Source organism: Salvia hispanica, chromosome 2, assembly GCF_029641045.1.
Source record: "Salvia hispanica isolate PSC_SH4W2 chromosome 2, Shi_PSC_v1, whole genome shotgun sequence".
NCBI classification, from domain to species: Eukaryota; Viridiplantae; Streptophyta; class Magnoliopsida; order Lamiales; family Lamiaceae; genus Salvia; species Salvia hispanica.
In genome coordinates, this window is record NC_142693.1 from 48,271,534 (window position 1) to 48,285,064 (window position 13,531).

Genomic DNA, 13,531 nt, shown 5'->3' on the forward strand with positions numbered 1-13,531 from the left:
TACAAGATGGTTCAATCTATATTTGCCTAAAATTGCTTTTGACAAAGAGTGAACTACAAAATTAGCCCATATGTATGGCTAATCGAACGTTGGAGGTACCTATGTTTCAAAAAATGCATCAGACACCTCTACGTATGGTTATAATATCATTTGAAGTCCTTTTTCACTATTTACAGTCTTTCATGCCCTTCTCATCCTCAATTTATTTCCTAAATGCCACTCCAAGGGCATTAATGTCTTTCCATTACTTCTCATATTCCTAGTATAAATTAGTTTTAGAAGAGTGTACATGGGAAATAATTTTTATATATTATTAATATACTTTAATCTTTATTAGTATTTCTCAAGAAAAATAATTGGAGAATAAAATATATTTAATTATCCTTAAAATATTCGCTGATAATATGTGTATTATAATTTCTAGTATTTCTAATTTATTGGTATTATGTTTATATAAAAATTAATATTTTAATAATTTGTTTTACAATATTCTTAAAATTCAAATTTGTTTTTAAAGAGCGTGGGAATATAATTTTTATATATTATTAGTATACTTTAATCTTTATTAGTATTTCTTAAGAAAAAATAATTAGAGAATAAAATATATTTAACTACCATTAAAACATTCAATGATGATAATATGTGTATTATATGATTTCTGATATTTTAATAAATTATTTTTCAATATTCTTAAAATTCAAATTTATTTATATTAATGAAATGTAATGATGAAATATTGGATATACCTAAATGTCCTTAGTGGCATTTTGGAAAAAAGGAGGGTGAAAAGGGCATGGAAGACCGTAAATAATGAAAAATGACTTCTAATGATATTATATCCATACGTAGAAGCATGTGGTGCATTTTTTGAAACATAGCTACCTCCAACATTCGATTAGTCGTGAGACTAATTTTATAGTTCACTCTTTGACAAATGATTTTATGGGCTTTGAGTCAAGCCCAATAGGCCCACTAGTTCCTCTCTTCTCTCTCACTTTTTCTCTTCATCGGCGACTACACTCAAACTCCGACGCACCGTGACGACGCGCGGTTACAAAGCAGAGAAGAATGGGTAATGACTACTCTTTGACGTGCAAAAACCTACCTCTTGTCACAGTTTCAGCTGTGCTCATCCAGATTATTGGTCTATATCTTTTCATCGTCGGTTTCTTTCCGGTTAAGCCTTCTCTCTCCGGCATGAGGTCTGCTTTTCTGTTCCATTTATGTTCAGTTTCCGCGGATTAACAAATTTGCTTTGCTTCTGTCTCATTTATGCCGTTGCTTGGTTTAGTGGATTCGAGAGCTTCTATCCGCCGGCCGTCAATTCGATTCATTTCGATAATAATATTTCTACTTTGCCTCCTGGAAAGCTCAAATCATTATATCAGGTGTTGCTTTGTTATTTCAAATGCCAAAATCCAAATCAATTCGGTTGATTGACCCTACTTAAACCAATCATACTATTACTATTTTTCTTCTCTTTGGTCGATATTTATGAATCCAATTTACCTCAATTTCTGTAAGCTTATGTGGTTTTGTTCTGGTGAATGCAGGAACTATCTGGTGTTTCTCCATTGTATGATAGATTAATATTAATGGTACGTATACTTTCACAATGTTAATGCTAATAGTTCTGTTTAAGTACTACTCCACTTTCTAAGGGTCGAGTATCGGCTTTTAACTATATTTAATGAGCTGTGGTTCAGGTTATTGATGGATTGCCAGCTGAATTTCTTCTTGGAAAGGATGGGGAGCCTCCCCCTAAGGTTTTTATAGAAGCTATGCCGTATACACAGTCATTATTGGCTAGTGGATTGGCAATTGGCTATCACGCAAAGGCTGCACCGCCGACTGTTACAATGCCTCGCCTAAAGGCAAGTAAATTTTTGTAGTTCTCTATGCACTCATTGGTTAAGGAGTGAAGGATAGATGTAACCAGAGTTCTTAACAATAGTGATGGTTAAAAGCAGGCTATGGTTTCTGGAGCTATTGGGGGATTTCTTGATGTTGCTTCTAATTTTAATACGCAAGCATTTTTGGAGGATAACCTTATTGGTAAGTTTATTTATTATCTAAATATGTTCACTGGCTGTCGTAGCAATATAGTGGGCCTCCCATGTTTCACATCCTTATGCCTGTGCTATCCGCAGCTCAATTTCGCAGGATTGGCTGGAAAATGATGATGCTTGGTGATGAAACATGGCTTAAGCTGTTTCCAAATATGTTTGATAAGCATGATGGAGTTAGCAGTTTCTTTGTAAGTTGTTATACGGAATATCTAGAAACATTGAGTAGACATGACACTTAAGGAACTTCTTTTTTTAGTGTGCAGTTGGAGGTACTAACACGAAACATCTTTTTATTTTGTCAGCACATTACACCATCATAGTGTTTTTTTACTTGCAACTCCATATGCATAGTATTTGTAGTATTTATAGTGGTTGGGTGATTCTTGTAATAGAAAACGAGTTTTAATTACAGCTTGCCTCCTGGAGAATCATGGTTGTGCTGTCTTCTAGATGAAAATTAACAAAGGCATTTCACCTTCTTTCCCGTAAGAAGTAGTTTACTGAACTTCTTAGTCAGTGAGACTGCTCATATGACCCTCGAATCTGTTTCTCGTGGTAGTTCTAATTATCAAAAGATGAGGCTTTGATGTTGGGGAGGTAGCTGAAGCAGTCTACTTGGTTACCTACACTTAAAATGTGTTTTCCTTTAAGTTCTTCTTTTCCTTTACTATATCCATTCTTTCTAAAGGGGGAAACTTTTTGAACAATCCTTTTGGTCTGACAACAGGTCAAAGACACTATTGAAGTCGATTACAATGTCTCTAGACACTTGACAAATGAGCTTTGCCATACTGACAATGATCTTCTGGTAAGTCTATCATTCACAAGTTCAGCATATAGGACTATAAAGTATAAACTCCCGCCCTATGGATGTTTTGTACCCAAGATTTATTCTGAGATTATATTCTATGCATAAAACTGCATTTTCCTCACTATTAATTAAGCTTCCTGTTTCATAGCCAAGCTTGAATTGGTTTTAATTGCATACTAAAAAAATGGAATTTAAGTGTATATATTTACCTAAGTAACTTGGCTCATGATAATTTTCCGTGGCTTCAGTTTTTATGGTGAGAAAAAAGACTTAAAAAATCCTTTTGATTGGCTTGGGGAGAAGAATAAGAGTTCCATGATACAAATTAAAATGTGGCTGTTACTTCATAGGATTAGTAAGCTCTGGAAAAATTAAGGATGCTTATTTTTTGTTGTAAATAGTTTATTCATTTGATTATTGATCGGATGTCCTATCTGATTTAAGCTTAAACTTTTTCCTTTTTAAGTAATTTCAATATGTATGTTGAGATTAACCGGGATATATTACAGATTCTTCATTATCTTGGATTGGATCATGTTGGACATATTGGCGGGCGTAATAGGTAATGCTTCTTATTTTGCTATACTTCTAAATTACTTACTCATATGTTGCCAATTTTCGACTGCCAGTGCCTTGATGAGCCCTAAACTGATGGAGATGGATAGAGTAATTGAAAGGATTCATTCAACATTAGTTCAAGAAATGAAGCAAAGGCGGACACTTATGGTTCGTGCTGCTTTATTCTCATCTGAAATTTCTGGTGCGCCGCTAGTTTTACATAATCAGCTACTATCAGTATTACATAAGCTATATACAGCATCTTGGCTTGAAGCATTGTAATGAACCAGATATAAAGTGTTTTAAATTAAATCATGTGGTTAGGTAACTGCACCTAATAAACTTGTTTAACTGACAATGACCTTTGAATGGCTTTACATGATTTGTTTGACATGTTTTCTTCCATAATCAAGGTTTACAACATACTTTCTGAGGTTATAGTAAAGTTACCATATTGAAATTGGCGACCTTTTGGTTGCATCGATATTAGTTATTTAAGTTAGAGCATAGCGTTGCATACATTATGCATTGTAGCGTGGAAGAAACAGATTTGATCAATGCTCATTGAAAACTCAATGTATCATCAAATTATTCAAACAGTGTGAATGTCATCCTTATTTGTTAATATGGAATGATTTTGTCTTAATACAGGATAATATTTGCACTGATGATCTTAGTTGATGTATTTAATTAGTTAGAGAGGGGAAAACATGTTAAAGATTACTCAGAATTCAGAAATTTTTTCTCTATTGTCATATTAAAATATAATTTATTCTTATTGAGTGCCTGCTCTTTCTAGATTCCAAAAGTTAAAATTTGATGTATAAGGTTATTGGACACGCGACCATAGATATCACTGCTTAAGTCAAAGAAAGTTGCAAAATGGTTTCAGGCTTCTCGATTTACTATTTCTGAAGGACAGTAAAAATCTGACTTAATCGTTGAATCTTCTCATGCAATGCTGATATTGGTGTTTACTTGTATGTTGTCCCTGTAAAATTTTGTTATTTCATAGTACCATTTTGCTAGTGTGACTGGGCGAGATGTGCATTCATGAACTGGATAAGCCAATAATATGGAGTTTCCCTTCTGTCTTTATTCAATCATGATCTAGTTTTACTTGACTTTGATCATGCTAATGATGAAACTTATAAGGTCAAATACTATAGCGCATGCCATTTCATAGCTTTGGAATGACAATGCTATATACATATATTAATGCGGTCTATCTAAATTCCAGGTGGTAGTAAGTGATCATGGCATGACTGATGGTGGTAATCATGGGGGGTCTTCGTATGAGGAAACAGATTCTTTGGCACTTTTCATTAGTGCTGAAAAGATCAGTGATGCTGAAAATATTAAAGAAGCTTACCAGGTACTCTGACTTCAAATCTAGTTTTTAACTTGATATAAATAAGTCAAATGATTGAATAACAGTTGATGAGCTTTGATGCGTAGATTACTATAAAATAAACCTATTTCACCCAAAACCAAATTATGTTATTAATGCAAAATAATTAACCTACAGCCCAAACCAAATTGTCAACCAAACCTAACTCCTAACCAATGTTGTCAAATCAGTATGGCGGTTCGCCGGAAAACCGCCTCACGGGTATGGCGTATCGGTATGGCGAGATATGGCGGTCATTAATTAAATAAATAAAATAATACTTATATATTTATAGTATAATTCAAAAAATAAGAGAATAATAAAAATATAACATCTAAAACTCTTAAAATAAACCATAAAATCAAAAGCAATTCTAAAAAAGACTAATAATTCAAGTCTAATAATTAAAGTTTAGTTCAACAAAACATAAAGGCATCATAAGCTATACTCAATAGTCATCAATCATCAAGCCCAACATAGTCTTCTAGTTCATCCTCATCAATATCATTGGCATCCATTGCTTCATCTTCATCATTGGCATCCATTGCTTCATCCTCTTGACATCCGCATACATTATCCTCAAATTCTTCATCTTTCAATGTTTCATCTACAAGCCCTTTGCCTCCCCCTTTTCTAGATATGGTGGGTACCGTGGGTTCCTATTTCTTAGAATAGCTAACACAACTTGAACTTGGTATAGAAGATTCTTTCCTTTTCTTTGATCTAGTATATGTCCTAGGCTCTCCAACTCCTGAAGCTTTATACACCATATCCCAATCAAGTGTATCATCATCATTATGAACCAAATGAAGCTGGGAGAAGCCAAAGAAGGAGGAGAGAGTGCGGCAGTGGTGTGGGGGGTAGGACTTAGGAGGCGGGCAGATTGTGAATAGTGTGAGAGAGGAGCAGAGGATAATTAGGGTTTCAATTTCTCTTTTTAATTTTAATCTAATTTTAATTGTAAAATGGGTTCGAATGGGTGGGTGGATTATTTGGGCCGGTTCAATTATGGGGCTTAGAGTCAATATTCGACTAAAAAGTCAAAACTCAATTAAAAAGTCAAAATCAGACAAAAAAAAGTCAAAATTACATCAAATGACCGCCATGGCGGGATATTATGGCGGCGATATGGCGCTGTATCATAGCGCTTCGTGATGAAAACGCCATTGCCACACTGATTTATGGCATTTTTCTGTGTCGGCCGCCATGGCACCGCAATATCCACCATGGCAGTCATTTGCTGTAATTTTAACTTTTTTTGGTCTGATTTTGACTTTTAGTTGAATTTTGATTATAAGCCCGATAATTGAACCAGCCCAAATAATTCACCCATCCATTCTGACACATTTTACAATGAAAATGAAAATTAGATTAAAATTAAAATGAGAAATTGAAACCTTATTTATCCTCTCCTCTCTCACGCTATTCACAATCTGCCCGCCTCCTAAGTCCTACCCCACGCCGCCGCCGCCCAGCCCCTCGCCGTCGTGCAGACCCTCTCCTCGTTGTCTGGCTTTTCCTAGCTTCATTTGGTTCATAATGATGATGATACACTTGATTGGGATATGGTGTATAAAGCTTAAGGCATTGGAGAGCCTTGGACATATACTAGGTCAAAGAAAAGGAAAGAATCTTCTATACAAAGTTCAAGTTGTATTAGATATTCTAAGGAAATGGAACCCACGGTACCACCATATCTAGAAAAGGGAGAGACAAGGGCTTGTAGATGAAGAATTTGAGGATAATGTATGCGGATGTCAAGAGGATGAAGCAATGAATGCCAATGATGAAGCAATGGATGTCGATGATATTGATGAGGATGAACTAGAAGACTATGTTGGGCTTGATGACTATTGAGTATTGCTTATGATGGATTTATGTTTTGTTGAACTAAACTTAATTATTAGACTTTTATAAAATTGCTTTTGATTTATGCTTTATTAATTATTTTAAGAGTTTTAGATGTTATATTTTTATTATTTTCTAATTTTTTGAATTATATATAAATATTTAAGTATTACTCCTATTTATTTATTTAGTTAATGACCGCCATATCCCTGAGGCGGTTTTCGGGCAAGCCGCCATACTGATTTGACAACATTGCTTGATTTATTAGGTTTTTCTTTGTGTTTTAGTCTATATTTATTTCAGGCTCTGACTTGTAGACCGAATGTTATCTAAATGTAATTTACCTGATCCACGATGGTGGTTGCAAGCTGAAGTATTTGTGGCTTCTCAAACTTATAAACAGATACGTATGAGCAGAGACGAAGGCAACTAACCTTTGTTCCATTTAGAAGCTGTTTATAATAAATTGGTTAGCATCTAGTTCTTTTGTAAGCTAGGAGATATCTGCATCTCAAGGATGTGGACTTACAACGAATAGAAATTTTGATACAATTTGATAAAGACTGAAGCCTGTGAAATCTTTTTCTCACTCATTGGAAGATGTGTAGTATAATCTTATCTCCGAGGAGTGAGGCCTTTGTCTGACAGTTACATATTCTTGATAAGTGCCTTGTTATCTCCGTTGTATTGAACTTCTATAATACTGATTTGATGGTTACATTTGAAAAATACAACCTTGTTATATGCACCATCTGTAGAGACTAGAGACAATGTCCTAACCTATATCGCACAACACATTACAAGTTTCCCTGACTAATTTCTTGTTACTTTCATAGTGACAGAGAGACTTCCACATGAACTTTTATGCAAGCTCTAATAATGGGTATCTTTTCTCTTATTCTGCATTTTCAGGTTGACATTGCCTCAACATTGGCCCTCCTCTTTGGTGTGCCTATTCCAAAAAATAATGTCGGCACTGTAATGACTGATGTTTTCTCATCTCTCAGAGGTTCTATATTACTATCTGGCACTTAATAATAAATGTATTGTCATTTGCAATGTGTTCTCTGGATGTCTCACTTCCTCCTCAATTTGTGAAACCTTTTATACATTTGCTACTGTTACTTTATTTGTATTTTCTTCTCAAATGAAGAAGTGGAAGTTGCGCCATTGTCTGGTCCTTGGATGTCGAAAAATTACTTAAAGGGACTCCAGAATTAAAGCTTGGTTCTCCAACCAACAGGAAAATCTGTTTTACCAATTAAATATCAAGTATGCCTAATGCTTAAGAATGGAAATGCCTCATATAAGCTGATACTGGATGAGCTGCTCTTTGAAGTACATGATTTTGCTTCTTTCCTTCAACCTCGTCAATAGCAGACCCTAAAAGTAGAATCTAGAATCCGGTTAGTGGAATCTTGCATGTAGAATACATATGTCATATGCTCAATTGCTTGTTAATAAAGGTGCATATTCAGTTTCATATAGTGAAAAGACATCTAGCAAAGCACATTAATATGATAACAAGTTATTGTTATTTAAGAACATTACTGTTCATAAGCTTATAGGTAAAGAAACATATTCTAGTTAGTGGATGAAAGCTTCAGATTGAGGTATCTATCTTGTATCAAAGCACCTAAACTTGCCATGAACTTAATCCTAGCTGGAGTTCAGAACTTGGTCTGTTCCCATTTCACCGAATCCACTCCTTAATTACAATTCCAGTGTCACTTGTCCATTTTATGATAATTGCATCTCTTTTTCATCTTTCGCATGAAGCAGCTGAACAACAGCTGAGGATACTAGAGCTAAACTCTTGGCAATTACTGAGGCTACTACAAACCCATTTCACCGAATTTGAGTGTGCAAGATTCTCATGCGATTCTGGAAGTGGTAAAAATGATGGTGCAGAGAGGTTTTGTTGCTTATATCTGTCTGCCAATAAACTCCACGAATCCTGGAAGTCAACAAATTCTTTGAGGTCATTAATCTTCTTAGCCTCTTGAAAATATGTATGTGTCCATACATAATTTAATAGGGTAGTGATAAAATGCAAACTTATATATTGTACAAACTCAAAACTCCTCAACACAACTTCAACACAGTTTCAATACAAAATCAACACAGTGTAAACTTTCAAGATTTTAATGTCAACACAGTATCAACACAATATCAACACAACATCAATCATTGATTACCATTGAAATTCTGTTGACATCTTGATGATGCTTTTTTGTGATCTGTTGACATTTTAATCATAGTTTTGAGTTTGAACAGTATTTAGAGTTTTCATTTGATCACATTCCTAATTTAATATTAATAATCCCTCCATAGAAAAAGTGTGTAACACTCTTTTTCGCTATTCTTCAAATAGATCCACCAATGGAGATGATTACCAGAGCATAGTTATGGCATATCATGATTTCCTTGGAATTGCAAGCAAGTGGTTATCAAGCAGATTAACTGATGTATGTATGAATTCTTTTCTACCGGAAAGTTCATTTCTACTAAGGAAAATATTGATACCTTGCTCTTGTTCTTCCTTGTTGGGTTCTTTGTTTCTTGGTATTACAGAAGCCATTTGTTCAACTTGCACTGGGAATAGCAGCAATGCTTCTGTCGTCTTTGATACTTATGAGCCTCCTTTTCCTCCTTGGCCAAGAGAATAATCTCCAGGGAAGTGACTACATTTCTAGCTCTGATGACAAGACTCACAAGTGGCATTTAGAGGAATTATTTATTGTGGCTGTAATGTTTATCCTTGTATTTAGTATGGCTTCAAGTTCTATGGTAGAGGAAGAACAATACATTTGGCATTTCATGACCTCTTCATTTTATTTGATCTTGCTGAGAAAGACAATACACTCCATCACCAATGGCAGTGCACTCACTTTGACATCTGGGAAAAAAGTAAGAATAATCCATAGCATATGTTGCATCATTGTAGTTCTAGTATGTAGGAGAGTTCTCAGAGGCTGGCATCAGGGTGGTGTCAACTGGGCTTATCTACCAGACATTTCTAAGCTACTTGAGCAGGCAGGGACTGTTGCTATAAAGTCTCTGCATTTGTTGTCATTGGTCCTTGTCGTTATCACATTTTCAGCTGGTCTTCTGGCAATGCGGTTGAGAATTAACTTAGTCTTGTTCTTACTGCTGATATACTTCGTTCCGGTGCTGATAATTTTGGAGCAAATTTTGAATTACCAAGATGGCACATTCACATCATCGAGCATTCAGAGTACTACAATGATAAAAATATTTTATGCACTTATAGGGACTATTACTGTGGGGGTCCTTCTTTCTCTGCCGTGGTTGAAGCCGATCAGAGATCCCAAAACCTCTAAAGACATCACCAGAGCATCGAGTGATGCTTTACAAGAAAGTCAATGTGAACTTCTCTGTATTAGAGATGTTATATTTGTTATTGGCTGGTGTTATGCATTCTCTTGGTCTTTGTTACAACTTCTGCTACAACAGCCTATAAATTCAATGCCCACATATCTACTTCTTGTGCAAATTTTGGCTACCCTATGCTATTTTTCTGAGGGTGGCATTCATTTGAAGCACTGGACTAAGGTCAGTTGAATCTCAATATATTCTCATGGGAAAATACATTTAGATCCCTACATTTTCACTTCTTTCTGTATATCTATCTCTTTTCATTTGAATAAAGTAAATGGTTTCCTGCATTTTCATGAGATCTTTGGTTCATGAGATTTGCCACACATCTCTAAACTTTTTCCTTCTTTTGGCATGAGTTATGCAAATTTTTACTACTTGCAAGTGTAAAACCAGGAACATTCAAACACCAATTATAAATCTTGTGCAAATTTTCTCTGTAAATGAATTTGTTTTTAAATGTTGGTTTGCAAACTGCATTGGCAATGTATCTGCTAAAAATGTTGGAAACACTTTCGTATTTGTTTGACTGCTTTTATGGATCAAATCATGAGTGGCTGCACTTTTAGGTTGCTGCTCTGTACTATTTGGGAATGGCTGGCCACTTTGGTCTTGGTAATACAAACACTCTTGCTACAATTGATGTTGCCGGGGCTTTCATAGTACGTTCTACCTTCTTAACTTTGCAATTATGTTCTCATGCTCATGTATGTGTGCATTAACTCTTTCCATGTCTCTATTCTGGTGCTTCCCAGGGCATGTCGAGCCACTCAACTGTGATTTCTGGTATTTTGATGTTCATTATCACGTATGCCTCCCCAATGTTAGCTCTTCTTAGCACATTGATGGATGTCTCCGTGATGGATGCAACAACACTTGCCAATTCCCAGGATGTTGATTTTGGACATCTTCTGAAAACGACGCTAGGATATCCTTGTCTAGTTCCACTGGGATTGAATTCCATCGTCCTACTTGCGTACACAATCGTATTGCTTCTAATGAGGAACCACTTATTCGTCTGGAGCGTCTTCTCCCCAAAGTAAGTTCCCCCCCAAAAAAAGCTGCTTCTATTGCCTAACTCCACAAACCAAACCTTCATATTAGCACGAGGCATGATGGAGTCACGGTTGTTTTGCAGGTATCTCTACGTTTGTGGCACAACAGCTTGCGTCTACATTGGTGTATCATTCATCGCCTTGACTGTAACTTACACATGCATTGTTAGGTATTATCGACATCGAGTGTAGTGAATCAATACGTTTTTCAAATGATGCTTATGAGTTTTTTATATGATCAAAATTTGGTTCCTATTAGATAATATTACGATTGAGCATCTTCAAGGAACAGAGTAAATGGAAATGTAAATAGAAACAATTGCCATATTTACTTTTTCTTTGTAAAAATTATTTTGGAAAGATAAAGAGAAATAACTACCATATCTAAAAATTATCATCTTAATAAGAAGATCATCTTAATAAGAAGAGTACTTGAGAAGAAATTAGGCCTTGTTCAATTTTCAAAATTGGAACCTGTATAAAACAATATAATCAATGAAATGCTACTTAGTAGTATTATCTGTTTTGGAATAAAGAATTGAATTTAACAGAATTCAGCATGAATATATATATATAAAAAAACTTGTTTGCTTTAATTTGATTCGATTCGATTGACCTTTTTCCAATCCCGTTCGCGGTTATGGGTAACGAATCCGAAACGCAAACGCTTCTAAACGCGGCCGAATATCTCCTCCAAAGCCGCAACTTCGCCGACTGCATCAACTACGCCGCCCGCGCCCACGATTCCGACCCCACAAATCCCGCCCCCGTCAGAATCCTCTCCACCGCCTCCGTCCTCTCCGCCTCCAAAATCACCGCCACTCACCATGACTACTACGCCGTCCTCAATCTCCCCTATTTCGACTCCGATTCCTCTCGAATCGACTCCACCTTCGAAACCCTAACTTCAATTCTCGATCCCAATACCAACCGCTGCCCCTTCGCATCCGAGGCCTTCGATTTGGCGGTCAAAGCGTGGTCCGTCCTGTCTAATCCCCTCGAGAAGGCCCGGTTCGATGCCGAGTTGCAGGCGTTTTTCGATCCCGCCGTCTCTACCTCCGCTACCTTTTGGACAATCTGCCCTTATTGCTATTACGTCTACGAGTATGATAAGGTTTTCGAGGATTGCTGCTTGAAGTGCCAGAATCAGAGGTGTAGACGAGTGCTTCACGCCGTGCCGATTGCGGGGCCTCCGCCGCCGCCGGACGTGGTGTCCAGGGGCCAGTACTGCTGCCCTGGATTCATGCCGTTCGCGCTTCGTTCCAACGATGGAAAGCCAATTCGAGACAAATTATGGCTTCCCTTCGCGCCTTCGCATCACTTAGGTAAAATGCCGGATTTCAATTCTGCTACATTTGAAGATTGTGTTGTTGTTTTAGATTATGACAGATTTCAGGGAACAGGTTCTCAGGCTCATGTTAATGGAAAAAAGGCGAGAACGGAAGGAAATTCAAGAAAGAGGATGAAATCCGCGCCCTGGAAATCAAAGAAGTTGTTGGGTAGAGGGATTAATATCGATGGCGACGAGGCACATCGTGTATACGGAGTTAGGGACGAGAGTTGTTTTAATGACGAACCCGAGCCTTGTTTGGGGGGACTGGAGTTCCTTAATGGAGATGATGATGTATTCGTTAGTTTGCCGTGCGAATTTGATATGGGAAATGGGAGACCAATGGCCTTGTAAAATGATGTTGATACAACTGACTGAAGCAGGAAGGTAATTGCTTATTTGGTGTAGGAAAGAAATTATCAGCTTTTCTGCTTCGTTACTGTTTTGCTTCTTTCCTGTAAATCTATAGCCTTTTGGGATAGTGATGACACACACAATGTGCTCTAGCTGTGTAAGTTGGTTTTTGCTTTCTTGTCAAATTGCCAATAGTTAGTTGTTTTAGTCTATGAGAAAAATTTTCCTATTATGTCCATCCATTAACTCATAGTACTATGTTTGTATTTGCACCAAATCCAGTCTTAGTCTTAGGGCTTCTATTTCCGAATCTTCTTTATCATAATAAGGTAGTAATAACCAAAGTATTCTTCTTTTCCCAAACATGTACTTGTTCCATGATTGAATTGAAAGGAAAATATAGCAATTTAGTCTTGGTTTCTGCCTTTAATGATGATCAGGCCGTATCTTGGAGTATTTCCTTTTCAGTATCATACTACTTAACTATTGCAGGCTTTGTGTATAGAATGATGTGATCCAGTTAATAGGACAGACACAAGATTGAATAACAGAGAAAAATAGAATTTTACTCCTTAACGTATCATTTACTTTTCAGTTTGGTAGTATGGTTAGTACTTGCTACATTCCTTTCAATGATCTGTTGTAATATGTGGTTGGAGTTAAGACTGTTAGAAGGAGCTAATCTTTCGTTCCAAGTCTGAACTTTGTTTGTTCCAG

At 36.4% G+C, this 13,531-nt stretch overlaps 2 protein-coding genes across 2 annotated transcripts; both read left to right on the forward strand.

The window, feature by feature from the left end:
* The first annotated feature begins 964 nt into the window (after positions 1 to 964).
* LOC125201631 (Alkaline-phosphatase-like family protein) lies at positions 965 to 11,383 on the forward strand. The gene is made up of 17 exons (XM_048099820.2): positions 965 to 1,202; positions 1,292 to 1,388; positions 1,554 to 1,598; positions 1,707 to 1,874; positions 1,971 to 2,055; positions 2,151 to 2,257; positions 2,797 to 2,877; positions 3,390 to 3,442; positions 3,510 to 3,606; positions 4,679 to 4,813; positions 7,589 to 7,685; positions 8,459 to 8,657; positions 9,051 to 9,144; positions 9,251 to 10,252; positions 10,645 to 10,737; positions 10,831 to 11,114; positions 11,214 to 11,383. Exons 1-17 carry the CDS (start codon positions 1,069 to 1,071, stop codon positions 11,320 to 11,322), a joined length of 2,880 nt encoding a protein of 959 aa, XP_047955777.1. The 5' UTR covers positions 965 to 1,068; the 3' UTR covers positions 11,323 to 11,383.
* Positions 11,384 to 11,712: 329 nt separating this feature from the next.
* LOC125211988 (uncharacterized) lies at positions 11,713 to 13,235 on the forward strand. Its single transcript, XM_048112012.2, has 2 exons — positions 11,713 to 12,455; positions 12,534 to 13,235. The coding sequence occupies exons 1-2, from the start codon at positions 11,771 to 11,773 to the stop codon at positions 12,812 to 12,814; spliced, it is 966 nt and encodes a 321-aa protein (XP_047967969.1). The 5' UTR covers positions 11,713 to 11,770; the 3' UTR covers positions 12,815 to 13,235.
* The last annotated feature ends 296 nt before the right edge of the window (positions 13,236 to 13,531 follow it).